This window comes from Pavona decussata, unplaced genomic scaffold, assembly GCF_977016875.1.
Source record: "Pavona decussata unplaced genomic scaffold, jaPavDecu1.1 SCAFFOLD_602, whole genome shotgun sequence".
Taxonomy (NCBI): Eukaryota; Metazoa; Cnidaria; class Anthozoa; order Scleractinia; family Agariciidae; genus Pavona; species Pavona decussata.
This window is the reverse complement of record NW_028145860.1, coordinates 6,610,649-6,638,532: the sequence shown is the minus strand read 5'-3', so window position 1 is coordinate 6,638,532 and position 27,884 is coordinate 6,610,649. Positions and strand designations below refer to the sequence as shown.

General features: G+C 37.2%; 3 protein-coding genes across 6 annotated transcripts; 2 read left to right on the top strand and 1 right to left on the bottom strand.

Annotated features, from left to right (window-relative positions):
- Positions 1–76: 76 nt before the first annotated feature.
- On the top strand, positions 77–11,191 carry LOC146449734 (long-chain-fatty-acid--CoA ligase 4-like). The gene is made up of 13 exons (XM_085101405.1): positions 77–599; positions 4,413–4,690; positions 4,786–5,037; positions 5,348–5,428; positions 6,742–6,814; positions 7,240–7,298; positions 7,597–7,661; positions 8,064–8,275; positions 8,448–8,620; positions 9,088–9,162; positions 9,253–9,444; positions 9,864–10,139; positions 10,533–11,191. Exons 1-13 carry the CDS (start codon positions 355–357, stop codon positions 10,685–10,687), a joined length of 2,136 nt encoding a protein of 711 aa, XP_084957531.1. The 5' UTR covers positions 77–354; the 3' UTR covers positions 10,688–11,191.
- Positions 11,049–16,690, bottom strand: LOC146449733 (uncharacterized). Of its 4 annotated transcripts, XR_014860613.1 has the most exons (13): positions 16,569–16,690; positions 16,421–16,488; positions 16,215–16,260; positions 16,021–16,130; positions 15,113–15,230; positions 14,717–14,803; positions 13,875–13,949; positions 13,693–13,761; positions 13,435–13,479; positions 12,924–13,006; positions 12,261–12,334; positions 11,819–12,087; positions 11,049–11,665 (listed from the first exon to the last, which is right to left on the bottom strand). XR_014860613.1 is itself a non-coding variant. In XM_085101415.1 (12 exons), exons 1-12 carry the CDS (start codon positions 16,653–16,655, stop codon positions 12,017–12,019), a joined length of 933 nt encoding a protein of 310 aa, XP_084957541.1. In that variant the 5' UTR covers positions 16,656–16,690; the 3' UTR covers positions 11,049–12,016. The 4 variants fall into 4 exon arrangements, 3 of the variants coding, with proteins under 3 accessions (XP_084957541.1, XP_084957542.1, XP_084957543.1); XM_085101415.1 differs by having other exon boundaries at positions 11,049–12,087; XM_085101416.1 differs by lacking the exon at positions 13,435–13,479 and having other exon boundaries at positions 11,049–12,087.
- LOC146449732 (nucleoside diphosphate kinase 7-like) lies at positions 16,682–25,993 on the top strand. Its single transcript, XM_085101407.1, has 15 exons — positions 16,682–16,822; positions 16,898–17,008; positions 17,963–18,067; positions 18,517–18,578; positions 18,680–18,720; positions 18,800–18,869; positions 19,187–19,237; positions 20,004–20,158; positions 20,276–20,328; positions 20,971–21,073; positions 22,880–22,944; positions 23,586–23,654; positions 24,057–24,158; positions 24,780–24,887; positions 25,679–25,993. The coding sequence occupies exons 1-15, from the start codon at positions 16,697–16,699 to the stop codon at positions 25,709–25,711; spliced, it is 1,254 nt and encodes a 417-aa protein (XP_084957533.1). The 5' UTR covers positions 16,682–16,696; the 3' UTR covers positions 25,712–25,993.
- Positions 25,994–27,884: the final 1,891 nt, after the last annotated feature.

The following is a 27,884-nucleotide window of genomic DNA, read 5'->3' as shown; positions in this document are numbered from 1 at the left end:
CCTTGGTCCCGGCCCGAACTTTGATCGGGCTGCTACGTGATGTAATAAATGATTTTGGTTGACATCACAATAGTGATTAAAGGGGTGATCAAAGTTCAGATAAAAAAGAAGGGTCTGCCAGGTAAAATTGTTCGTTTTCGGGTGTTTCTTTGGGAGCAAAGCTTCGATAAAATTGGTTCCAAAAATGTTTTACCGGCAAACCTCACTGTTTTGACGGGAGAAATAAGATGATAACGTCAAGGGCAATGCGCGCGCAGCCGGCCGGCGGGAATCTGAGTGACGGGTCGCGTGGACTTTGCTCATCACATTGGTTGTGTTCTTCCTTTTGACTCAAAGGCTATATTCACAAACAGCATGGAGAGGTCGTTGGTTGAAAATGTGTTCCTCTTCAGCCTTAACATGGCCGGTTGGTTTTGGGGAATAATCAGTTTTTTGCCGTGGTATTATTTAGTTGGAAGGAAGCAGTATCGGCCTCGAAATAAAGTGCAAGCGAGGCCTGTTAACCAATTTCCTGGGGCTCCTTACCGATGTGTTGAACATTTCGATTCTTTGGCGACCACTCTTTACGATGGTGTAACTACACTGGATCAACTATTTAAGTAAGTACATTTAAGAAGTTTATTTTAGTTGTCATGGTCAAGCAGCGAAATATAATTTGCGTTAAAAGTGTAGATTTAAAAACGTAGAAACCATTTTTGTAAGGAAGGTCGGTGGAAGTGTACGTCATTTTGTATATTCGATGAAGAAGGTTTTTGATTTCTGATCAAAGGTCAGCCAGGCGTATTTCGCGAAATTATGAACCAGTTTTGAAAACGTGATATTTTATGAGTGGTATCAAGGGACCAGCTTTACGCTAGCACCTTGAACGGCGAAAAACGTGTTTGTTGATTAAGGTACATTCGATCACCTGACGGCAGTTCGGAATGAGGTATCTCGGTAATACGCAATGAATATCCGCCCCCTACACACCCAAGGTTATTCAAGGTCGAGAGCAGCTGATCCAAATATCAAGGATCAAAGGCTGATGCTGATCTTTTTCTCATGAAATTTATTGAAATCTAACGAATGTACAATAAAACACTTAGCTTTGAACGACCATTAAGCTTATATAATGCTTTGTACTGTGTATACATGCTTCAGCTATTATTAGTCTCCTGGGTATATTTGGTCATATCATATTGTTATGCCCCACGTCTGGATTTCAGCACAAACCCTCAGGGCATCTGCCATTTCTCCTGTAAATAGTGCAATATATCAGGGTGAACTGTAGTGTGTTGTCCAAGGATATGAAAGAGGATTGTGAGTGGAAATTCAGTTGTACTAAGTTCACATTTGCCAATCTTGTCATCGACAAAACAATAGGATGTACTGATTTTCAAAACATAGAGTGAAACCATTGGACTCTGTAGGATTAGCTTTCTATAACCTTTCATCCTGCAAACATGTCCAGGCAGCTGTCTTGTCCATCTGGGCCTAGTTGTTCAATGCGCAGTTAAGTTAATCCTGGGTTAACATGAACTTTGAGTAGAGTGTAATAATATTACTAATCAATACATTCTTCCAGAGGATTTTTTCCCCTAAGTTTTGAGTTAGACTTTTCTTTACCATCAGCTTAAAAAGCTTGAAGAGCGAAATGAAAACTTCTGTTAACTTTTAATCAGGGATTAGTGTTCACTGGGTTTCAAACAACCGGGCCCTGGCGTGCGTTTCTCAAAACTCCCGAGAACTTTTCGGGCCCGAAAACATTTCGGGGCGCTTTTCGGGTGTTTTTCTCGGGTCCCGAAAAGTGTTTCTCAAAACACCCGAAAGTGTCGCGAATTGCCTCCCGATATTTTCGGGAATCTTTTCCTGTTAGAGCTGGAGAGATTATTTTAGAACACGGTTTTTTTTATTACAACTTTAATTTTTTTAACAGCTGAAAACTGTAACTGTATTTGTAAAATAAATTTACGTGTAAATGCTGTTCCTAAAAACAGATTTCAGTGCAGATACTACTGAGCTAACTGCTTCACAACGTGAAGACTATTTGATTTCTATTTTAATCTTGACCTTTAAAATTCACCGTTGTTGCAGTTTATCAATGTTTCCATATATCTGTCAAACCGTCAAGACTTGTCAAAGTTTCCATGATACTATTGGCTACTCGTTTGAATGAACTGAACACGTTGCTCGCAAATCCCCCAAAAATAAAAACAAGTCAAGGGATGTTTTGGTTTTGAGCAAGTTTTAGCGTCCTCGGACACCGCATTACCATGAACTCGAAATTTCTAGGTGGAGGCTGATAATTATATAAGAAATAAGTTGTACTGCAAGAAAATGGCTTATCACATTTGCAGCTTAGCGTTGTCCGATGAAAGTTTTCCATAATCAGACAAGGTGGGTATCTTTCATGTTTTTTTAGTTGTTGTTTTTGATTTTCTTTTACGAAGTTGCTGTACAACCTGTTCAGCGAATACTTTTTCTACATTACCTGAAAATGAAATGATCAGTTAAGAGATACCTTAGTCTAGATATAAGTCACTGAGGATAAATTTCAGTAGCCTGTGTCTTAAGCTAGCGCTTACTTACCATGCACCATGGATGCATGCACAAACGGGGAGTGGTAATAACTGTTTGAATGAGGCCTTCGGTTGCGGTTCGTGATTAAAGCGATCGAGATGTTCTAAGTCAACACAAAACTTAGGCCAATGCTGTCCACTATATGAAGACTTATATCCTTAGTGAAAGCTTTCTATTTTACAATAAAATAAGCTTAAGTTGACCTTTAATAATTCTTAAAGCACGAAATCGAGCGCCATGAATCAGTTACAGTTTTCGCAATCTCGGCGAGTAAATAGGCCAATTTCAGTTTGAAAACATTTGACTACATTTGTAGGTTTTGAAGTTGAGCTTCGTCTCACCCGATTTACGTTAAAAGAGACAGAATTAATTGTCCGTTATACACTTAAAATATAAAATTTAACCACACTATCAAACTCGGCAATATGCGAACCGCTGAGGACACTATCAAACTGTCTTTATTTGGTCCATAATCTCAAAAATCAAGTTTTTTAAGTACGAATTTCACTTCTTTTGCCTTGTCGGTCGTCATTCTTTGAAAGTTCAACTGAAAATACCTGATTTGTAAGAGTTACCTTCGTAAATTTACTGAAATCAACAAAATCTTTAAGTTCATCTATACGAAGTTCTTGCGCGCACTAACGCATGTAAACCTGTGAGATTTTCAGAAATTTTCTCTTGGTTTTTAAACATTTTTAGCTTGAGTCTAGCCCAGTATCTGTCAATTAACTCAAACTCTCGTTTTGGATAACTTTTTTTTTTGATAATAGTAACGCAATACAACCATTTAACTGAAAAAAGCATTCCCGAAAACGCATTTCGGGAGCTTTCTAGCACCCGAAAATTATCGGGTAAAATTACGTGACTTTTCTCGGGCCCGAAAATTTCGTGCGCTTTGAGAAACACCAGAGAGCATTTTCGGGAGCTTTACGGGGAGCTTTTCGGGCCCGAGAAGTTCTCGGGAGTTTTGAGAAACGCACGCCTGGTCTTTACTGATGAATGAAACAAAACAGAGAAAAATGTGCTAGGAGATATAATAGACAAGAAAAACAAAGCAAAATAACAACAACAACAAAAAAAAAATTAAATTAAATAAAGTAAATCAAAAGATAATTTACATCGTTCATAGCAGCTATGGTAAAATCAGACAAATTACCTGTAAAATCAATATTGTTCAATAATGGAATAGTCAAGTAAAAGGAATAATCTGAGCTGGCCATTGATTAGCTACAGTATGTTGCCCAGTATCCAACCACGGAACTTTGCAACTACTACATTTTTTTCCTTTCTCAGCCAATTTGTATTTTGGGCCAAGAGAAATTATTTTCTCACGAATGTAATGAGCAAAAATATTGATATAATTTTTTACCTTTGCAACCCTAGTACAAGGGTATGCTGTCCAATATCTGTACAGCAGGCCTAGTGTCTACAATAATATTACTATTGTTTTGTCCATGAAACTTTCAGCACCCAAACAAGATAAAATCACCTTTTGGGATTATTTTAGTGTAACAAAGCACTCAGTTTTTTTTTTCAAAAATGTTACATTATTTGGTACAAGTTGCTAAGTGCAACCAAAAGTTTTTGATTGGAAACTGAGCACATTCTGTATCAAATAACAGAATAAGTTTCTAAGGGAATTGTGGTGCTGCATTGGTGGGTCGGGAATGCAAATGAATATTTGGTTTTATCAACTGTGTAGAGAAGGAAATTTGGCCACCATAAAGTAATTCAGGTTCTTAAATTTTGTACAGTGGTCAAATTACCTTAACAACCCAGTTGATAAAACTAAATATAGCTTTGTGTCTTGTCTTGAAATAGACAAGGTTAACTAAACTAAAACTTTTTTTCAGGCGTGCTGTGAACTTGTACCCATACAGAAAATGCCTAGGAACACGAGAAGTTCTCAGAGAGGAAGATGAAATCCAACCCAATGGAAGAGTATTTAAGAAATTTGTTTGTGGAGAATATAGCTGGTTGACATATGCCGAGGTAGATGCCAGAGCGAGAGCATTTGGACGTGGACTAGCAGTTTTAGGCCAGCAAATCAGAGAAAATATTGTGTTATTTTCTGAAACTAAAGCAGAATGGATGATATCTGCGCAGGGCTGCTTTGCTGAAAATTTCCCTAGTAGGTTCTTAATAACAGATTGAAACATATTTTCTTTTCCACTTTCTCCAAGAAATAGTGTTCTAAAGACATATTCTGTGCTGTTGTTGTATTAGTTGTTACAGTCTATGCAACGCTTGGCGAGGAAGCCCTTGTTCATGCCATCAATGAAACAGAAGTCAGGTTCATCATCACTGATGGCTCTCTGCTTGGCAAGCTCTCAGCCGTGATAGACAAGCTACCTAAAGTGGAACATATTGTGTACCTTGGTAATGTTGTAAAGAAGTCTGCACTGTTGGGGTTCTCAAGGAGAATTAAACTTCATTCCATGGAAGAAGTTGAAGAGATTGGAGAATCACAAGGGAATTGTAAGTGACTATCCGAAGGCTTATTTATGGCTGATTTGATATTTCTTAAGAATCATAACTTCCAGGTGATCTTTGAGGAATAGGGTATTAAAATAATAACATAACAGTATTTTGCCAGTTTAAAACCAGACAGTGTACATCTTAAATATTAGCCAGGAGTGATTACTTTATGTCAGTCCAAAAGAGGGTTGACCATTGAGGGATGATTATTCAAGTAAATACAGTACATTAGAACTTCAGGTCACATGCTTTGTATTGTGAGAATGTTACGATAGTGTTATTTAAAAAGAACTTTTGATTTTCTTTGTAGCATCTTTAGTGCGGAGAGGACCTAGTGCTGATGATGTTGCAGTCATTATGTACACCAGTGGCTCTACAGGACTTGCAAAAGGTAAGATCTTGTGACACCAGTTTACCATGAATGGTCATTGACATTCTGATTACATACAGTTGAACCATTCTAAAGAGTCACTTCCGTAAAAGTCAGTGTTCAGGGGCCTTCCCTTGTTTCACCAAAGATTCCATTGGTTTTGTTATTGACCAATAAACTGAAGGAATGGGATGATTGAGTACATGCATGAACAGGCCACTGGAGATAATTTTAGTATTGACATCCACTCACACCATTTCACATATTGATCTCAAAGGTAAAATCTGTATTATGAGTCCTAAGGTCTTCTCATCGTTAATCACTTTATTTGAAATTTGACTTGTTGTTACAGGTGCAACAACATGTCAAATTCAAAATAAAGCGATTAGTTACAAGCAACTGACTGATTTCTATGCCTTTTGTGACAATTGATTACAACTGCATTTGTTTCTTAAGTACATTTGTTGGTACAGAACCAATAAGTGCTTTCCATACAAGAAATTACTGAGGGTTATCACACTTGGAGCTGACATTGCTATACAGCATGCACTTCTATCATGCGAGGTTATCACTTGGTCCTAATTCAAAAGTGTTGAACCCGTGGTGACATGGCGGTGCCAATGTTCTTAGGACAGTTATGCAATCAAAGTCACAACAAGCATAGCTTGAAACACCAAAGACTTTCAAAATACAGCAGTGCATTGGGAAGATATTTATTTTTAAAAAATCACTTTATTTCTACACAATAAATAGTATGGCATCCTTTTGATACTCGTTAAAATTTTGAAACCCAAACACTTTGCAAAGTTTTGTCACCATGCTATCTATAAAATCCATCACATGTACTCCCATATTACTTACAAGACTTGCACAATTCTTGCCTGCTGGTTCTTTAGCTATACTAGCTGACTTGGGTCTGGTTGAGAAATACTGGTACATGTGACAAATTTCACCTCCCTCGCTACCTTTTGTGAGCTTGGTTATGTTCTTTTAAAATCATTCTACTACACACCTGAAAACAGCACACTACAAATTTACAGTCTGGTTTGAAAGCAACTTACTAAGAGTTCCAGACCATGATTTTAGACCAACCATTTATCATTAATCCTTATGTCCTATATTAGAAGCTGACATCTGTTGAACCCCTTTTCATGATAAAAGGCCCTCTAAAATCTCTTACGAGTGAGTAATGGGTGGACTTGGTCAGACACCAGTTTTTGTATAAACCCTGTTACATGCTATGTGATTGTCAAAGATCAAGTCCAGATGGTGATGAGTTGATTAAAGAACGGCATCATATTCAAAGTTAACAAAATGTTTTTATAACATTGCAGGTGTTATCATCCCCCACAGTGCATTAATAGCTGGTATGACGGGAATTACTGCAAGAATACATCCTGCTGTTAGGTAGTTAACTATGCACAATGCTGTAATTAAGGAGATCATTCACTTTCACAATTATTTATGCCTTATCTTTACAGAGCTGCCAAAAGCAATATTTGAAATCTTGTCAAGTAAGATTTTTACCAGTGAATAGTCATTTGCACCAGAAAAAGCTAAAATTAATACTGAACTTAACTAAGTAAATATAAAATGTTGGTGAAGCAAGTGCTTTAGGCAGTAGACAGTCAAAATAGAAATTAAATGGATTGCTACAAGCAGCAAAGTTCTTAAGACATTGCCAAAATTAAGGCGTTTTTTAAACTGTATGCCCTTTGCACATCTTGAACTTAAATGGTACTTAACTATGGCGGTACTATAATATGGTAATAATATTATTAGTTATTAAATTTATTATCCAATTTATGGTACTTTCTTGTTTTTTCTTTTAGTGAAAAGGATGTTTATGTTGGTTATCTTCCTCTCGCACATGTACTGGAGTTAGTTGCAGGTAAGGTTGAATGTTTACATAAACGTGTTATATTACAGACTGAGAATTTATTATGTGGAAGAATAAATGAAAAAGTTACAGAATCCCCACTCAGTGGTTTCATTAAGATTTTGAAAGAGTGAGCAAAAGGTTAGTACCCCCTGGTAGGATAGTTAACTTGGATATGTTCTTTTATGGAAAAAGTCAGATGAGATGTTAAAAGCAGCTGGGCAAAGGTATGTTCTCAGATGGTCAATTTGCCCAGTGTCCTGCCCTTGATAAAAACCCTGCCGCTAATGTTGTTGTTTTGGTATTTCAGAAACTGGTATTCTTGCTCACGGTGCATCTATAGGATACTCCAGCCCACTCACACTCTCTGATCAGGTGAAAAGTTCATTTGTAATTTAATAAAAATAATGACTCTTGTTACTTTGAATTTTCAGCCTTTTATAGTAATATTGGAGGTTGTTAAAACATGTACTCTTTGTAGGCCTATCTAATTTATTTTTAATTTGTGCCAAATGTGAAAACATGCAGCCATTTTTAGTGGAAATGAATTTTTGTTTTTTTCCTGATAAAAATTCAGTGGTAGTCAGGTTTTTCCAGGCATTTTGATTTGCACCCCTCTCCTGTTTCCCGTCATTTTACAAAGCTGGGGGTTATGTTCTTGTAGGGTAAGGCTTGTTTACTTTTGGGGATTGTTAACTTTAGTGCTCCACAGTACATTAATGTCTCATATTCAAATATTTTTTTGTTTGTATACTAAGAATTCTTTTGCATTGTTAGGCATCAAAAATCAAGAAAGGCACAAAAGGAGACTTAACAGTGCTCAGACCAACTGTAATGGCTGCTGTTCCTGTCATCATGGATAGAATAAGGCAAAATGTCATGGAGAAAGTCAGAGAAGGTCCTCGTCTTTTGCAGCTATTTTTTACGTTTGCATATGGCTACAAGATGAAGCAGCTCAAACTTGGCTATGATACTCCTCTCCTGAACAAGTAAGTGTCAAAACGATTAAGATACAATCTCTGTATGGTAGAGTGCAAACATACGAACAAAATAAGGTGAAAATTAAAAAGATGGTCAGAATATGTTGACAAAAGGAATGTAGTGCAGGTTATTTTGTGTCTACAATGCTCAGAAATTTTGTGCTATTATTGCTCTCTTCAGATTCATCTTCTCCAAAATGCGAAATCTTCTTGGTGGACGCGTGCGACTGATGTTGAGTGGGGGAGCACCACTGTCTGAGGAAACTCAATTCTTTATGAATGTGTGCTTTTGTTGCCCTGTGGGTCAAGGTTATGGTCTGACTGAAACATGTGGTGGAGGGACTGTCTGTAATGGTATGTATTGCAAGCAGTCTGATTCTATTTACTAATACTAATAAAGTCCCATTAGTCAGGGCTGTTTCAAAGCTTTCAGCCAGTCATCTAATATTGAGCTTCGCACCTGTAACAGTCTTGTTGCTTTGTGAGTAAAATCACCCTAAAACCATCAAGATCACTTGTAACGTCAAGGTTCTTTCAAGGGTATTCAGCTATAACAGGTGTACAAGGTAAAAACTAAGTACTTTTATAATGTCAGACACATGACTGATATTTAAACAAAGCGAGCAAGGTGAATATAAATGAGGCTTTGACTGATCTTCAGAAAATCTTACATCGTGCAGGTATCCCTAAAATGTTCTTGTTTGCTTGATGAAAATGCAAATCTTGATAGCATATCTTAATACATGTCCTTTATTACAAATTTCTAATTAAAAAAAAAGTTTAGTTATGAAAAATTGGTTTATGTCTTATTTTTCCTATAGCATGGGACAGGACAACAGGCCGTGTGGGACCTCCAATTTCATCAACAGAAATCAAGCTTGTTAGCTGGGCAGAAGGTTGGTCATAATGCACATTAATAATGCTTTGTGAGCTTGCTGACATGAAGCCGTGAATACATTGCTTAATTTGCTCTTTCTTTTCTTTAGGAAGTTACACCATCAGAGATAAACCATATCCCAGAGGAGAGATTGTGATTGGAGGTGCAAATGTGACCCAAGGTTATTTCAAAAACCCAACAAAAACAGCAGAAGACTTTGAAGTTGACAGAAATGGCCAGCGTTGGTTCCATACTGGTGACATTGGGGAGTTCCATCCTGACGGATGTCTTAAAATTATTGGTAAACACTTCTATCAATTATACAAAGTTGAACCCTGATCCGTATGAAGTGGGCTTGTCTTTTGAGTCTGTCAATGAAATCTTAGTGAAAGCTATGTGAACAGTACTTCTCTTTGTATTCTATAATTTTGATGTTTTTCACATTTTGTTCAAGAACTTCTGGTTAAAAAAAAACCTAATTTTGGGCCCCTGTTTTGTAGTCACCTCTGAACACTGCAAGTCATTCTGTTTATTAGAAAATCAGTCATGAACAAGGACCTTCTACTACACTCGTTACTTTGTAATCTGAGGCCCTCTGCTTGTAGGATGTGACCTGTTTCTGGGAGGCAAGGGGAAAGATAGATCTGTAGCAGTTAGTTCTGGGCTTCATTACATTGTGAGAGGTAAATTTGGTGTAAAATGATTTGTTTCTTAATCTAGACCGCAAGAAAGACCTTGTGAAGCTCCAGGCTGGAGAGTATGTGTCCCTTGGTAAAGTTGAAGCTGCTTTGGCACAGAGCCAGTATGTGCAGACTATCTGTGTGTATGCTGAGAGTTCATACAACTTTGTGGTGGCCCTGGCAGTGCCACGTCCTAAACAGCTGAAGGCATTAGCTGTGTCACTGGGCATCATGACTGATGACTGGACTGCACAGTGCAGGAACAAGGTCATCACTGATGCTGTGCTTAAGGATCTGCAGGCTCTTGGGAAAGCTTGTAAGTATTGTAATGGGAAAATAACTGTCCCAGCCATAATACCCCGGTGCAGTGACTAATTTCCATATTCACTGCCATTAAACTGTCGTGTTGTTAGTATGTTTTGCATGGTGTTTGATAACTGCAAAATTGACCAACCTTTTCAGGCCAAAGGTGCATCCAAAACTTTGTCCAAATGTGTTGGGAGTTCAGGGCTACCTTTATGGGGAATTGGAAAGTCGCTAATTGTGAATTAAAGAAAGTTTGCCATTCTTGTGTCATTAATAATTAATTTTTCCAGCTATTGTCACTGTTGTTGCTGCTGCTGTTGTTGTTATGCACTAAAGGTGTTGATCTTTTTAGTATCCAGTGTATATTTGAATAACTCAAAATGTAACTGTGATTGTATTGTAGTGAAACTTGAAAAGTTCGAGATTCCACAACGTTTGATGCTGGTGACTGAAGAGTGGACTCCTGAAACTGAGCTAGTGACAGCTGCTCTCAAGCTTAAACGGAAGAACATCACAGCTTATTACAGGGAGGCTCTGGACACCATGTATGGCCATTAAAACAAGTCTCTTCGGTATTCACACTTCCTGGAAAATCTTGCAGTGGTACCCTTCAAAAGGAGTTGTCATTAATTGGACAGACACTAACTACTGTTAATTGGAATACGTTGTTTTCAGGATCTGATGTGTAGGTTATGCAACCTCATTTCAGTTTGTAACAGTGATTGTTTTTATTGAAAACGGAAAATGCAAAATTATAATTCACATTTCTAAATATATACTACATCACACTGCACTCAAAATATTCTCAGAGGGTTTACGGCACTTTGGAATGCAGTAGACAGGTTTCAAAAAAATCAAAACATATTTTATGTTATTGGGCACTATTTACAAGATAACATCATTTTAATATATTCAGATATTGTGTGAAACAAGTTTATTTTTAAATAAACAGCTTGCAGTATTCTTGTCTGGTACAGGCATTGCTGGACAATAATTATTTTATTATTGTTGCAGCTGGTATTCTGGCAACTGAAGAAATTTGAATTAAAGGTAAAACTACTACTTTGTGTCGTTGTCGTGATATTTTTGTTGTACACCAGCAACAAATGAGGGGGTTAGTTTCTGAAGAAACTGTGGAGCTGCATCATTGAGGGAGTGGAAACAAATCTTTGGCTTTATCCACTGAGTGCACCAACAAGAGATATACACATTCATTACCCCTTTGTTGGTATTGGGAAATTACGACAGCACATTTTCATTTAGCACTTGCAAATTGTGATACATTCAGCACAGTGAAGGTAAAACTGTTATTATACTGTTATAGAACATGACAGCATTTGCACCAATACATGAATACAAGAAAGAAATTAATGTAGAAAGCATGAACCAGAGCCAAGTACTTTCAAAATTTCTCTTTTGTTTCCAACCGTCCAAAGTGTAATTCATGGTTTTAGCTTCTTTGTTGATACACAGATAACACTCCTGCTCAGATATTATTTTTCTATTTGGAGCAATCATTTGGTAAAATATGTCACCCTCTCCAATTTGATTGGTCATTAAAAATGGCCCATTGACACAGTCACCCCACTTTTTGTGGCAAATTTAGGAAAAATTTGTGTGACTAGTAATGGGCCATTTTATTGACCAATCAAATTGGAGAGGGTGACTTATTTTACTAAATAATGTGACAGACTGCGCAAGCCTTATATACATAAATCTTGACACGTATATGAAAGTGGTTTTTTAACTAAGCGCTTCACTGTTTTTTTTTTTGTTATTGTTATTTAGTTCTCACAGTGTAGTAAGATACATCATTTAAAGCATTGTTTTTTTGGTCAAAGTTTTGTGAAAAACTATACAATCCAATTTGAAGCTGGTTTTGTTTGATCACTGTCCATGTCTGTCCACTATTTCTCGTATGTTTTCTATATCCCTTGGCTGTGTGCGGCAGCATCCTCCTACAAATCAGTACCAACAGGACAAATATGAATCAGTTCTAGTATGTTTACTTCGCTTTGAATTTTAGGCTCAACACAGTAGAAACAATAACCAAAAGCCTCCTCAGATTTAAATGGTAACAATAGAAAGCCTGATGAAAAGCACCAGCTGTGCATCAATGAGTCAAACTTACCAATCCAGTGAGCACCAGCTTCAATCCATTCCTCAACATAACTGGAAAACTGTACAGCCCCACTGCAGTCCCATCTAAAGAAGAGAGGAATTTAGAAGGAAGTCTAAATCTGATACCAAGTCTAGTATCTAAATTGACTGTTTTCTAAAACCATGATAGAGTTATGATAAACCAGGTTAACAACAGCATTAAGCTGAGTGGAAGAAGGGTGCCCAGGAAGTGCCAGGGGCCTCCACTGTGACCAGCCGGCCCTAGACAGTAACACGCTCCCATGGCTGGCAATCCCCGCAACCCAGCCATGAGCACCCACGCCCAGTCATCTGGACACTCATCACACTGTGTAAGGAGTGGAAAAGGGGAAAACAAGGGGGGAGGGGCAGAAAAACCGAGACGAACCAACCAGAAACTCCACAAAGTCTGCCACGCTTAAACGCAACCATGATGCAGTGCTCTGCACATGCGCTTTCTACCAAGAGCTGCTGACCGCCCAATGAATGCCAACTTTTCTTTGTTGTTAACTTAGTTCAATTGCATTTAACAGCATTAAAAATGCTAACTCTCACTATGAGAATAAAACCTTAATAATGTGCAACTTTTCCTGTTACATATTTTACAAAAAAGCACCATCAAGTAAACTGACGGTAAACATAGCTAGTCACTCACTTTCCATCTTTCCACTTTTCACCACTGTTGGGATAAACAACAAAAGGCAGATCAACTTTGCCTTTGATGCTCTGCAATAAAGACTGGATGAACACTATCAGGCAATGGTGCCATGAACACAAAATAATAAAATGTCAAACTTGTAAGTTGAAGCCGTCTACAAGCTTCCTTTGGACAGAATTTGCTGGCGGTGGCCTTTGTGACCATGAAGCCTGTGAGCACACCCCTTGGTAGGGTAGAGAACTGGGAACGATAATGATGCACTACCTTCCCCTCCCAAAACCATGCAAAGCAAGATTTATAATTTTTGCTCACTATTCAAGGAGCCATGGCCCTTGTGGGGTGGAGGTGAAAGTAATCAGTAATCAGAACATGAAAATATAGATAGTGAAAACAGGTGGCCCTCATGGCCCTTGTAAGGATTATATTCTTTTGGAAAACAAAATTTGTTTTCCAAAATAATATAATCCTTACAAGGACCAACATTTAATGGTTTATATCAGATGCAAACCTTCACAAATATTGGAGAGATACAGTTCACACCCACAGCAACAATCTAGAAGAGAAAAAGAATCAATAACCAACATACAAATTACCAATGAAAACAGGTATTTTCTTTCATTTTATTTAAGTCAATGTATTTAGCGCAGAGCACTATTTGGGAACACTCTCCAATACGAATTGGAATTTGGAAATGTTGATGGAACAATACAAAATGCAATTTGGTTGGGAACACTGAAGTACTTTTTGAATATATTATTTTACTTACCTGTGCTGACTGGTTGACAACTTTGAGGACATCACAGAACAGTTCTCCATGGCAAGTGTGACTTCCATCCTAAAATTATCAAACCGCCAAGCAAAGTGAAGGGTGATTAAGCTGGAACCACTTAAAAACTATTACAAGGCAGATAGATCTAAGACAAAAGCAAACAAGAATCTTGCTCTCACCTGGCATGACAAAGATAGCCAAGCTTTTGCAGTGGGAAATTCTTTCAGAAGCTGAATCAAAGCCTCTGCCTCTTTCTACAGAAGGAAAGATGCAAATATAGCAAGAACTAAAGATCTACAAATAATACAGCCTTGCATTGGGTTGGTGATTCCTTCTACAGTCTTCATATAATAGTCCTGTACAAAGTTTTACAGTGATAGTTGGGTGTTGCCAGATTGACCATAAACAAGATTTGCCTGTTGGGAGGTTATGGGTGAGCCTTTCACAGTCAGTCTCGCTGTACAAAGTTATCCCTCATGGGTATCTTAAGTGTTCCATTGTGGGGAGTTGTCTTTGGACTATTCCAGGTGTTTAGATTTTGAGGTGGAAAGGAAGATCAGCATGAGCTGAATGAAAGAGGAGAGAAGTGCTGGTGCCCATTTCCTATAGTATTGCAATTCATTTTTCACTTACTGCTTTTGCATTTGACTGCTCCACCGTCTTATTAGCTCCAGGAGCAGTGGCTAAGGGATTCTGCTTTCTGGGAGTCCATAATTTGTTACTTTTTCTTATCAGAGGGAGCTGTGGGGTAGTGGGGGGGAGGGGTGGCAAGAGTAAAGGAGTTGAGGGAAGATCTTGAGGAAGCTTTAGAGGAGAGGGTGTGAACAGCAATTTTTAAAGTGGTGCTTAAAATAAAATTTTCTGAATTTTTTCCCTGGAAGTTAACTTGTCTGAAAATCGTTGCAGGTTTTCAAAGTACAAAAAGCTGGAAATTCAGCTCTCCCCTCTTTCTCCCTGCATTTTGATGAGTGAGTGAAAGGGGAAGGGGTAACAAGAGAAGATATTTGAATGTGAGACAAACCAGAGCAGGGATGGTCTCCAGAGCAAGGATATCAGCTCCAGCTTGAAGCAAGGCTTCCACTCTGGGCCTGTGCCAGTTCATAAGTTCCTGCAATAAAGGAGTTTGTTTGCAATGAGGTGAAAATTTTATTTGATCAGTTTTAGGTTTAGTTTACGTCTTTTTTGAGACTTGCGAATTTCCGTGTTTTGGGAAGAAGGGAAGGTTTTTCTTCACGTGCACAATTGTTATGAAAGGTTACTTCATAGTGACCAACCAAAAATTGGGAATCACATTTACAATAGATTGAAATGATTCATCTATTTCTGTGATACATGATCTGAACTTCCACCCCTTTTCAACTCTCAATTTATTGCCAAATTGATGCAGTTTTGTTAGTTTTGCAGTCTTCATATTTACCTGTATTGTCATGTTGTCAACATATTTTCCGGTATATTCAGATCCATCATGCTGACAGGCTCCATATGGCCCTACTGATCCAGCTACAAGCAGTCTCCTTTGGTTTCTTGGATTTGAACTGTAAATGTGCCGCCATGAAATTATACCAAAAATATATTCTCTGGAATTTTATTGGAACTACAAGAAACTAAAGATCAGTAATAGTCACATAAAACACATACAATATTCCATGAATATTTTCACAATTATTCTCAGGCATAATGCCAAGGGGTTCCATCATTCCAGCATTCAATTTATGCACTAGTCAATGCATAAACATCAGTTCCCAACATCAGCTTAAGAGATGACTGAAAGGAGATGTGTCCATCAGCAGCTAGGAGGGGGGTGAATAGGTCTACGGATCGGCGGATTTGGTAAATATTTTAGCCCGGATTCTGGATTCAGAGCGAAATTTTAATGGATATGCGGATCCTATGATCACAGCGGATCACGGTTTTATCCAGTTTTGGGGCCCGGATTTTGGATTTTGGTTGTTAGGAAGTTCAAAATTGCTCTTTTTTCTAGTATCTGCAAGATTTTGTTTCAATACAGACGTTGGTTACATAAATAGTTCGTTGATAGTCATCCTCGAGCTCAATGCTAAAACACAATATCACACAAGGCAACTCCGATACCGAAGTCGCTTTGTATCTCGTGTATCATCTAATGCGGCAAACAATTTGCAGATACAGATTTAGTTGATTTTTTTTAAGGGATCAACGGATTCAGCCATTAATTTTAGCGGAACAGCGGATTTACATACTCCTATTCACCCCCCTCAGCTAGCAGGGCGTTTAACATTTATATCTGCATTAACTAGTACTGCTCAATTGGTTGCACCTTAAATAAATAATATTTATTATTATTACCTGCATATTTCATTACAAGCATCTTGTGCTATTTCAACAGCCTTGTGAATTACTGTTAAGGCCTCACTCTTTTCAAGACCACAGTGGTGTAAAAGGCCCCCTAAACTGGCCTAAAAATCAAACACAAGGATTCAAATAATACTTGAAAGTATCAAAAATAATTATTTCCCAAACGAAAGACATTTCTGGCTTACCTGATAAGTGGCGGTTATTACAACATTTGCTCCACTTTGAAGGAAACTGAAAAATGAAAATCACTTTTTCATATACATTTTAGCCTTTAATTTATAGTGCAATTTGTTAGCAGTTCGGTGCAAGAACAACACTAGACCAACATTCTATCAGGGAATCGAGTCTGTTGTTACTGAAAAATCTATGGCGATTTATATACAGACATAACCTTTTATGAACAGATTTGATAGCCTCTGGATTTTCGACAAGAATTCTTGCGCTCCATAGTGGATCGTCCTGAGAAAATAAAATACACACAATAGTATGTCACCATAAATTCACTAGTTCGGTTGACAGGGTCATGCTAAAGGACGTACATTAATATCAAATCCAGCTCTGATTAATTCTGTTGCTAAACCTCCATCTAACACAAGATATTCAGGATAGTATTGTGTACTTGCCATAAATTAAACAAACAGGCCAATTTCGAACAGGCGTGTGATTTATGCGGCTGCAGCAGACTGGAACCAAGTTGGTGATGCATAGAAACGAGGCCCTCTCGTTGCTAAAAACAACAGAAGCGCCTGATCCAAACTTGCAGGCTGGTTTTAGCTCGTCAAATTTCGCTATGGTAAGCTAGTTTTCCGTCTTTCTTTTCTATCAAGTAAATGTGAGATAACTTGATTACATATTTCTATATTGACAGGCTGCTTCAGATGAACGGTATGCGTTTTTGGCGGAATGGTACGACTCTCTGGCTTCACTGACGAGAAAATACCAGCTTCTTTACTATCCCAGTGACTTGTCTGTTGAGATGGTAAGCAAGTTTGTTATACTGTATTTATTGTAAATCATTTTCAATTCAGAGAACTGATTTTGTCTATAACGAAACCCCTGTATGCCCACCAGCTCCTTAAAAAAGGTTACAACTGCATTAAGCTAAGTGTACATACGGTTCTGATCTTGAGTACAACTTTTCAAATTTAGTTGGCGTGATTAATATACAGCCACTTGTCACACCATTCCCGTTCTTATGCAGTCCCTTTATCTACTGTTAAGCAACAGGAAAGAGCAAGAGTCCAAGGAATATGACTGGTTTGAAAGTTGTACTCATACTCATATTATATCTAAAGGTCCCTAATAAGCTTACCATTAAACACGTCCAATCAATCAGCTATATTCCGATCTTTTGAGGTTTGCCAGGTGGTAAATTTGAGTCAAGGGAAAGTAAACTTAGTTTGAGTTAGCTAGGAGTTCTAGTTAACCTGAAGTTCAGGTTAGCTGATAGTAAATGGCTGAAAAAAATGGGGTAAAATCCGGGGGAAATCGGATAATGTTCAAGCTAACAGGTAGCAGGTAGTTTGAGTTAACCGAATTTGAATTAGAATGGTTCTACTGTAGCTTCAAAGTTTCAACCAATCAGATGTATAATAATATCAGTAAAAAACGCATCCCTTGTGATATCATCACCCTAACTTATGGCAGCTGTGTTTTCTTGTAGTTTCATCATGCTTAATGTCAGTCACTGCTTGTGACACAATTTTCTGTTTGCTAGGTTTGATCAGGTCATTCAAACAGGTTAAGACGCTAAAATGACAAACCAGTTCCAATCATGGCCTGCTTGCATTTTGTTTAGTACAAAGTAAGGACGCAAGGCCAATAGCTTAACATCTGCAACCGATGATGAGAGGTTCACTGGTTTTCCGTGTCTTAACAAATCATTGTTATTTTTGCTATTTCTAAATAAAAAATCTTTTGACCTTTCTTCCAGTACGACATCAAGAATCGGCGTCTTTTTCTGAAACGGTCAGTGATAGACGGCCTTCAACTTCATCATCTTTCCATTGGAGCTATTATTCACATTCATTCTCGTCAGGTAATACAACTCATACTAAGTTAACTTAATTCATTATTTTTTTTAATTTTAGTGGTGTGGTTTTACAAAACCTGTGAAACAGGTCTACATTCTATTTCATGGGTGCTGTAAAATCAGTTTATGAAGCCTGTAAATTAATTAGCCTAAAAATGCTTCTTCTTTTTTTTCATTTTGAGGGTGTGTGAGTAAAATGAAAAATTCCATCTTTAATAGACCCACTTCTGACATCCTCTTCTTAGAAATATACATCTAGCACCAGTTATTTAAAGAGCAGATGTAATTAACCAGTGTTTATGCCTATTTGCCAAACTAGTAAAACTGCTGTCAGCTGGATAATGAGTTGTTGCACAAAGCTTGGATTTTAGTGCTATCCACTGGATAAACCTGTTTTCTCAGTGCAGCAAATTAGTAACTGATTGTTTTTACTTTTATTGTTTATGTTTTTACAGTTGACAATAACAGATTATGCTGATCAACGTACTTCAAACCTTCTGAAAAGCGTAAATGAGAAGTGAGTTGTCTTATTTAGTTTTGACAATTAGATATTGATGTGGATTTTTTGAAGTTTTCTTTATTAATGAAAAAAGATTGATTGATTGTTATTTTTACCAGAACACTAGCTATGATAAAGCCAGATGCTGTCTCACAGATGGGTAGGTTATTATTTTACACATTTTTGTTGGAGAGGGTGCTGAATTAAACATTAACACTTTTTACATGTACTTTGTGTAGGGAGTATAATTGACATGATCCATCAGGGAGGCTTCCATATTTGTCAAGCTAAAATGGTCTGGCTCTCAGCGTGAGTTTCTATCCTGTGTATAATAATAATAATAATAATAATAATAATAATAATAATAATAATAATAATAATAATAATAATAATGATCGTTTATTCAACCTTTCTGCAGCATAAACTGAATTACAAGGCGGGTCATTGATTACGTACAAATATATCGGAATTATGACACATAAATATAACTGTTAATGTTAATACATATCACATTTCGCTATTTCAAACAAGATTCTGGTATTTTATGGTATATGTTCATTAAAGACATGTACAGATGTCAAATAACATGTATTCTAACTTCTTTTACTTGCAATTTTACAACCTAGTGATCAGGCCTCAAAGTTTTATGCTGAACACCAAGGAAAACCTTTTTTCAAGTAAGTATGGTGTGCACTATTATAACTATTATTAATTTGTCTAGCCCTGACTCAGGTTTACCTGTCATGTCACATAACTTTCCAGACATGATAACAGTGTTCATGGTTCAAGTTTGGCGGCCCCATCACAATTCAAGTAAATTTTATTCAACTCACGCATTCAAATACTTTACAGAAATGTTAGAATTATTTTCCAAATATTTAAATTACACATACCAGTATAATCATTTTTGCTATGAATACTATTAATTATTATTAATAGCATTCATAGCAAAAATCAAAATAATTCGCAGTTGTTATTAAAGATAGAAAGACAGAGAAAAAGTGAAAAAGGACAAGGAGGAAGAAACACAGTTTACATGAATGTACAATGTTATTTGTGTCATGACAGACAACTACCTCCTGCACACTTACATCACAGTCACTGTATTGGATATTCCTATATTTACTGTATCTTTCAATAATATGTGAAAGCCAAAAGTCAAACCAGAACCAATTACATTTTTTACTGCCATCAAACATTGTAATGCATGTCTCTCAAGAGAAAAAGTATGTTTAGCTCAGTGGTTATGTTTGTACAGGAAGATTGGCAGATTTTAAACCACTTTGTTGCTTTCTTTATTTAATCTATGATCTGTCAGTCACTGTAAGATTGTTCCCTTAACTATAATTACAGCAGAAGAAAATGCCACTCTTAAATTAAGTTTTGAAGTTTAGGGGAAAGGTGCATTAAATAAATATAATTATTATTTTGACTCTTTCCAAGTTACTTGGTGGAGTTTGTCAAAAGTGGTCCAGTTGTTGCCATGGAACTGAAGGGCCCAAATGCTATTGAAAAGTGGCGAACATTGTTAGGACCAACAGACTCAGCTACAGCAAGGAACAAAGCTCCAGTGTCTATCAGAGCCAAGTTTGGCACAGGTAGGGAAATGTTATTTATTTTTTTTTTTTACAGAAATCACATAAATTGAAATCAGCAATTATTAGAATTTCTTGATCTGAAATGACTGATTGTTATATATTTTAATCTCCATTTAGACAATACAAAGAATGCTGCTCATGGCTCAGATTCACCGGCGTCAGCTCAAAGAGTAAGATTCTGTGATGCAGTTTTATCTTATTCATTTTGACAAAATGAAATGGTTTAATTGATATCCAGCTGCATTTCCTCCTCTGATATATTTATTTAATTAATGAACAGCACTTATTGATGGGGAAGAGGTGTTGATCTGTATGTCATTGAGAGTTTTCCAGAAAACAAGTTTATTAAACACTGAAGGCCATTACTAATAGGGTCAGAGGCAACAATTTTTGTGCAGCTTGTCATGCAAAAACTGTTGCATGACAAGTTGTCAGTGATTTTTTGTTGTGCATGTATTCCACCAAAGCAAATCACAAATTTTCATGTTGCAGAAGCAAGGTTTGTTTCTCCTTTTTGTAACGTAGTTGAAAATGTGTTGCATGTCCTGCTAGAATAACAAGGTTCAATAATGTCAATTGGCAATAATATTGGATGAACTAATGTAAAAGATTATTTTTAATCATTTCATCCGCATTACCACCTCATTTGTCATTTATATTAGTTTAAACCGGTTATACTGTTGTATGTAAAATTGAAATCACAGGCACCAAATTGCAGTTTGTTTGGTGTCCCCATTTGGTGAGATAGAGGGTTAATACAGTCAAATAACATGTTTTTTTTTTCTTTTTCTTTCTCTTTCTCTCTGTTACAGGAAGTTGATTTTTTCTTTGGTGGTAAAACATTTAGTGGTAAAAACACTGCTACCTTCTCAGATTGCACATTGTGCATAATTAAACCTCATGCCATTATTGAAGGTAACAGCTATTAAATAAATATATGTCTATATGTTTTGTAATTTTGGCTTGATGAAGGGCAGTGTTAGTTCTGAAATTGGGTAGTAAAATTGCACAGTCATATATCAGTCTTATACTGCATGCATAAGGGTCTAAAAAGGTGAGCTCTACACTTGCACCTGCAATCTTGAGGAGTACCAACTCCCCCCCCCCCCCCCCTCCTGCCATTTATTTTTGGGTCTCAGTTTCTTATAATTGACAACTTACCATATTACATTTACACTTTATATGGCACCAAAATCCAGAAATTCTAAGGCAGTTTACAAAAGTGAGAAAAATTCATGACAAAAACAAGGGTGCTAAAAATAAGTACCAATCAAAGGCTCCTGTGAGCCAACTCGTGAATGCAGATGACACATAGTAATTGAAATTTAGACGGCTACGGAAACTTCCTTGAAATCTAAAAGAAATTATATCTTTGCCCGATTATGTAACGAAAAATAACCATTCTTGTACTATAAAAATGATTGTCAAACTATTCTCTACAGATTGAATAAGATTATTCTGATGCGCCGATTAAAAAAAAATCACATGTTTTTTTTATTCAAAGTTCATAGAAGCACGCCATGTGCAGCTACGTCATGCAAATTCGTGTCCCCGATAGTCCGGGGCCACTGGATTTTGCGATCGGGCTAGTGGATTCTGCCCATCACTTGCCCGATGGGCAAGTGAAGTTTTTTTGGGAATTAAAATTACAAAATTACAGTAGGGCAAGCCGATCTCACAAAGGGAAATCTGTTCAACAAAGTATCGCATTACATTTCATGCCCGACATAAATGCGTGAAATTTTCCCTTTGGGGTTCAGTCCACGCAATCCTCAAGTAAAAGTAATGAACTATGACAAGCTCTTGCTAAATAAGAATTATTTATCGACCGCGTCCTTTTGCTTTCCCATAAATTACCAGTTGTAAATTTCGAAAATGAAACATTTTTCCCTTTGAAACCTCTATGAAAGCTGACAAGATCTTAAAGTGTTCATTTCACCAGAAATTTGCATAATGTTGTTTACGACGTTAATGATGCGTGACATGGCACGTTCCGCTTTCGCGTGAAAACTGACAAATTAAATTATTTTTGATTAAATTATTTTTAATTCTTAAAAGAAACCGCACTTTGCAGAAAAAACGAAAAAAACCTATAACTGCTCAGATTCAACGAAAAATCTCCATTCTTACACTAAAATGATTGTCAAATTATTCTCTACAGAATGAAATTATGAGAGAATTCTGACGCGTCGTGAAAAAAATTTTCACGTTTTTTTTTTTCACTAATTGAGTTTACGACCCCGGACTTTCTGAAAAACTGAAAAAACTTGTAACTTTGCTCAGATTGAACGAAAAATCTCCATTCTTGCACTAAATGATCGTCAAATTATTTCCTTACATATTGAATAAGAATTTCCTGATGCGCCGTGAACAACAAATGTTCACGTGTTTTTTCCACTAATTGAATTTAAAACTCATTCACTGCGCACGCCCGAAAGTTAACGACAAAACCGACCGACCGACCGACCAACTAACCAACCAAGTCCACAGTCAACTATCACTATAACTCGTTCATTGCGCTACGCGCATTCACGAGTTAAAAAGTGTCTAACTACATATTCACTAGTGGAAAATTGTGGGAACTTCAGGTAGAACACAGATTAAGTACATTATTTAGGAAAATGATCAGTGTCTCAAAAAATGAAAAAAATGCATTTGTCTAGCATATCTAGCCTCCACAGGGAGTAAATTAGAATGGCTGAATTATAATCACTCCTTTAGGTCTCACTGGAAAAATCATCTCAGCCATAACCAGCAAGGGTTTTGAAGTTTCTGCTCTTCAGATGGTAAGTTTATGAGATTGTGCCACAAAACATTGTCGTAGCAACAAGGTGGTTGTATTTATGGAGTGGAGTTCCACAGTAGTAAATTCATTTCTTTAATATACTGCAGCTTAATAATACATGTATGACTATGTTAGTTGATTTTTCCCCCTCCAATGCATCATGTTTCTACACACTCAGGATTCTGCATGGCTATGGCTCCCATAGGGGACTCCCATAATGATAGTTTCTAAGGGTGTTTTTGTACCTCTTAAAAGTAAAAAAATTGTGGTTTGGTACCAGTTAAGGTGTTTAAATCCAAGAAAACCATCATGTGATATCTGAAGAAATGTGACAGGAATTGTGAACCACTCGTCAAAATTGGTTTCTCTTAGTGGTGAAAATGAACTTGAACCTTGCCAACAAAACGAGGAACTTCTTATACCTCTTCTAAAGGGGTTTGTTTCAAAATTTCTGATAAATATCCCATCACTTTTGCATAAGTCTCACCTTCTCCCTGAGAGAATAGAGGAACAGCTTGCATTACTACAGCTGATTGTGGCTGTTTTAGGTGAAGAAATTCATTGTCTCAACTCCTTGTTCCTTTTGTTAACAACGAGCACAAGGTTACCGAGTGTAAATTAATTTTTTGATTACATGTTTAGTTCCATCTTGAAAGAGCCAATGCAGAAGAATTTCATGAAGTGTACAAAGGTGTTGTAAATGAATACAAGGTCAGTGAAATCAGTATTGTTGAGGCCTTTCCTTTAGTACTAATATGTTGAGTGGTTACTTGTAAGATGTTTAACTGTAATATTCTTAATACTTTTAGTTACCTTTGTAGTTTACAAGAAAATTATGTTTTTTGTTAGCTTGTTTGAGGCCCTCATCTAAGGCAGTTGATGCAGTACAAAGATAAAAAAAACAAACCAGAGTACTGGATGTAGTACATAATAATATTACAGTGTAAAGTTAATACTGGCTAATAACATACCCCTCTGCAACTCAGTTCTAATAATGCAATTTGAGTTTGTTGTTTATGGAGTCCTCACATCAACCTCGATTTAGTCCTGACTAGGTTTGGTTAGCTTTGTGTTTCAAGGTTTTTATTTTGATTATTTTTTGTTTCCTTTCAGAGTATGGTTGAAGAACTGTGCTGTGGCCCATGTCTGGCTATGGAGATCAGAGCTCCTGATGCTCCTGTCACATTCAGGGACTTTGTTGGTCCAGCTGATCCTGTAAGCTGTCTAGAAAAGGGAGGGGAGATAAGGGAAGAATTGCACAAAGTGGCCTGTGTGGGCACTTTGTCAGTATATTAGATGAGAGCTTCTTCATTTATTTATGCAAGTTCAAGTTTCAAGTTTCAAGTTTATTAAGTTTTCCAAAAAGTTACTGACAATGAACACCGTCTGCAAATAGCAAGCTAATCTAGGCAGGCAGTGTTAAGGACATACATACACGAATTACTAATTGAAGGCGTTATAAAATGCAATGCAAAGTCTTTGAAACTTAATCACTCATTTAACCCAAACAAAAACGAACATTGGATCGAATGGTCAATTGCTTGTTCAGGCATTAAACAAGACATATTGAAAGCAATAGTTATGAACATTTTGAGGTGTCCGGCATCATTGCCAATATTAAAAGCTTACTGAGTGGATTATTTCATTGGCATTCCTATGCAACAAAAATTTGTGATCCTTTTCAGTCTTGTGCAGTATTTTATGTATCCATTCTTGTAAAATTCCTGCAGTTTCTTTTTCAGTTTTCAACTATTTATTTGTTTAACGTTTCTTTTCTGACGTTTCTGTACATGAAAACGTCTATCAACACTAACGACTTTGTGTTTTCCACACCAGGAAATCGCTCGCCATCTTCGGCCAGGAACATTAAGAGCGTTGTTTGGCAAAGATAAGATCAGGAACGCAGTGCATTGCACTGATCTACCTGAGGATGGACTTATCGAGGTTGGTGCTCCACCTTTTTGTAGTTGTTATATGTTGATTGACTAGTTGAAACGGATTGCAGGCCAACATAAAGTTTTAGAGGAAATCAAAAATTATGTAGAAAAGGCTTAAGCAACGGCTAAACGATGTTTGACCAACAGTTTTGTTGGCCGTAAAAACGTTCCAATGTTATTGTATAACAACGTTGGACGTGTGTAGGCTAAACGTTATTTTACGTCACTCTATAAACATTCATCAGACAAAAAAAGTTATCCATGTCTTCTACACCCCAAAAAATGTTTGTCGATCATCATCTAACATTGGGTACTCAACTTATTGTCAGTGAACCAACAAATGTTGTACAATAATTTTAGAACGTTAAGCCGCAGCTTAAATATTTTACCTTCGGCCAAACGTTGTGGTCAACTTTTAGCAGTGTGGAAGTGATTGTTTGATGACGTTTAGCACTTTCTGGCAACTTATCTAACGTTAAACAATAACAATTGTTGTATTTAATTTTTGATGTGGTGTACATACGTTTTTAGAATGATAAACCGGGCTCTAGTCAAGCGGTGATGGTGTACCGGCCAGTAAGGTCACAATAACAACAGGTTTTCTTGACTGCAGTAGGTAACCAATCAAAATACTGCATGTGCGTTCTTATCGTTCAGTAGTCTAGTCAGTGTATAATGTGCAACTGCTGCTTAGCAATGTTTCTGACCAAAACTGCAGACTCTATTAGAATTTTTTGTCCACCATGTGCTTCAGAAATTGATCCTGACTCTGTTATGGCTATTCTGTTGTATTTTCAGGTGCAGTACTTTTTCAAAGTCTTGGATCATTAACAACAGTAAACATCTTTCATACCCAGCCTGGAAAGCGGAACAATCCGTGTTTAATAAGTTATCACAATTTTATGTATAAATAGTTTGTTTGTTTTTTTAATATGTGAATCACATGTATATAGACAAGTCTTCATAAAAGATGTGAATTAAAAACTTTGTAATCGCCACTTACGAATGATCACAATGAACCAGCGATGTGGAAAGAGTGGACTTCAGAATATGTTCTCTGTCTTGTACCCAAAAGGGCGCATCGATTTGTATAATAAAGATCTTATTCTTGTAGGTTAATTTTGTTCCCAAACGTAGGACCTCCCAGTGGCCGGAGCTAAAAGTGCCTTTCAAACAACTAAGTTTTACCTGTACAATTTTCTGTTCAACTGGTAGAACAAAAATGTTAAGTGAATGCGCTCACCAGCAATTTACTTCCCCCTTCTGTATCTCGAAAGGTCGCAAGAAACACGAACGATCCAACCAATAACAAGGCAAAGAACTTCAGGTGCTCCGTCAGTCGGTTGAGAAACGAATGTTTGGTTTTATCAACAGAGTTAGTAAGGTAATTTAGCCATCCCAAAGAGGAATTCAAATGCTGACGTTTCGAGCGTTAGCCCTTCTTGAGAGCGAGTCGAAAAATTGATAAAATCAAACATTCAAACCCATCAGAACCCAGGCAAGAGCATGCAACCGGTGCCGAGAAAATAGCATGTTGTTGACTGGCTAAGGCATCAACTGAAAGAGTTGCGTCTATCTTGTTACATGATTGTGCAAACAGTTCTTTTTTGTGGTCTGATTCTAGGCAAGTCATGTTGGTTTGTTAAGGTATTTGTTTGACATACATGGTCACGCGTACTAAACAAAGATTTTGTTCTGGGAGTGCAGTCGATCCCTGCTTAATACAGACCTCTCATTATTACGGGCAGTTTTCTCAGTGGCTCCCGCCCTATAAATTTTCCTTAGTTAAATCAACCTTCTTAAAATAACAGGGTTTGATGGTACAAGTAATCCAAAGTGAAAAGCCAGTCACAGGCCCTCTAACAGTATCGCGTTCATATCAGCCGATACTGAAGCTACCCATGTACAATCAGAGGTTCGCTACCTGTGCCAGTGCAACACCATAAATATCTGGGATTGAAACTGTCTATTGGACCTCAAGTGGAACACTCTGTCACCGGCTGGCATTATCAGCAAGGCTAACCGCTCCCTGGGATTTATTAGAAGGAACCTGCGTCAATGTATAGAGAGAAATAAAAATGCCTACTACTCGTTAGAAGACCCCATCTTAAAAATGTGAGTAGTGTAGGGGATCCGTATACACAAGCAAATTAATGGACAAGTTCAACAAGTGGATTTATACTACTGCAAATTACAATAAATTACGACATATTAAGGATGAGATGTGTGTAAAAAGTCGTGTCAGGGGGATAAATGAACAACAAAGGAGTGCAACAATGAGCCACTTGTTTTGTTAAACGTTGTTCAGTACCGCACACCGGGGTCTGTGACCCACCTCTAAAACGAGCTAAAGTGGTCCTCCCTGGAACGTCCGTCGGAAGGAAGCCTGGCTCATCACCTTTTACAACAACTTTATTCTTTGATTTATACTTGATACATTGATACATTGGACTGGCCCGCAAATAGCCAAGCTAATCTAGGAGGGCCCGCCAGTCAAAGATTGATATTATGAAGCCTTTTATAAAGCTGTTAATGGGAAGATAGCCCCTCAGATTCCTGAACATGTTATACCGAAGCAGAAAATAACTAGGCAATACGATCCCAAGGGATTCACACAATTAACCCCTGCGAGTAATACCTACAATTTCAGTTTTTATGCCAGAACTACCAGAGTGGAACTCATTTCCGGCTGAAGTAACAGTCCAACCAAATGTCGGTGAGTCTCAGTGAGGCATTCAAGACTCTTCTCAATTCTTTTTTCATTCAGACAGTGATTTTAGTTCTTTATTTTCCTTTTATATTTGAGGCTGATGGGTGTATCCCATTACAAATTATCCTTGTAGATGTAGATGGAAAAATGACGCTGATATTGTCTGTTTCTTTGTTTTTCAGTCGACGTTCTGAAATTAGGTATATAGGTATCTTTTAAATAGTTCTCCAGAGCCCCTAATTATGGTCTTTGTCAATAATGGGCTTTTGAAAAGAGGTTCCTCGTGTTACGTCA

Bases quoted from the DNA above. Each gene is read 5' to 3' on its own strand.
- LOC146449734 (XM_085101405.1), top strand. From the start codon at position 355: ATGGAGAGGTCGTTGGTTGAAAATGTGTTCCTCTTCAGCCTTAACATG. The intron at 600-4,412 runs GTAAGTACATTT...ACTTTTTTTCAG, and splicing joins ACACTGGATCAACTATTTAA to GCGTGCTGTGAACTTGTACC. The intron at 10,140-10,532 runs GTAAGTATTGTA...ATTGTATTGTAG, and splicing joins GCAGGCTCTTGGGAAAGCTT to TGAAACTTGAAAAGTTCGAG.
- LOC146449733 (XM_085101415.1), bottom strand. From the start codon at position 16,655: ATGGCAAGTACACAATACTATCCTGAATATCTTGTGTTAGATGGAGGT. The intron at 16,261-16,420 runs GTTATGTCTGTA...TTCATTTTTCAG, and splicing joins ATCAAATCTGTTCATAAAAG to TTTCCTTCAAAGTGGAGCAA. The intron at 12,335-12,923 runs GTGAGTGACTAG...TCTCTTCTTTAG, and splicing joins GAAAAGTGGAAAGATGGAAA to ATGGGACTGCAGTGGGGCTG.
- LOC146449732 (XM_085101407.1), top strand. From the start codon at position 16,697: ATGCGGCTGCAGCAGACTGGAACCAAGTTGGTGATGCATAGAAACGAG. The intron at 18,579-18,679 runs GTGAGTTGTCTT...TATTTTTACCAG, and splicing joins CTGAAAAGCGTAAATGAGAA to AACACTAGCTATGATAAAGC. The intron at 20,159-20,275 runs GTAGGGAAATGT...ATCTCCATTTAG, and splicing joins CAGAGCCAAGTTTGGCACAG to ACAATACAAAGAATGCTGCT.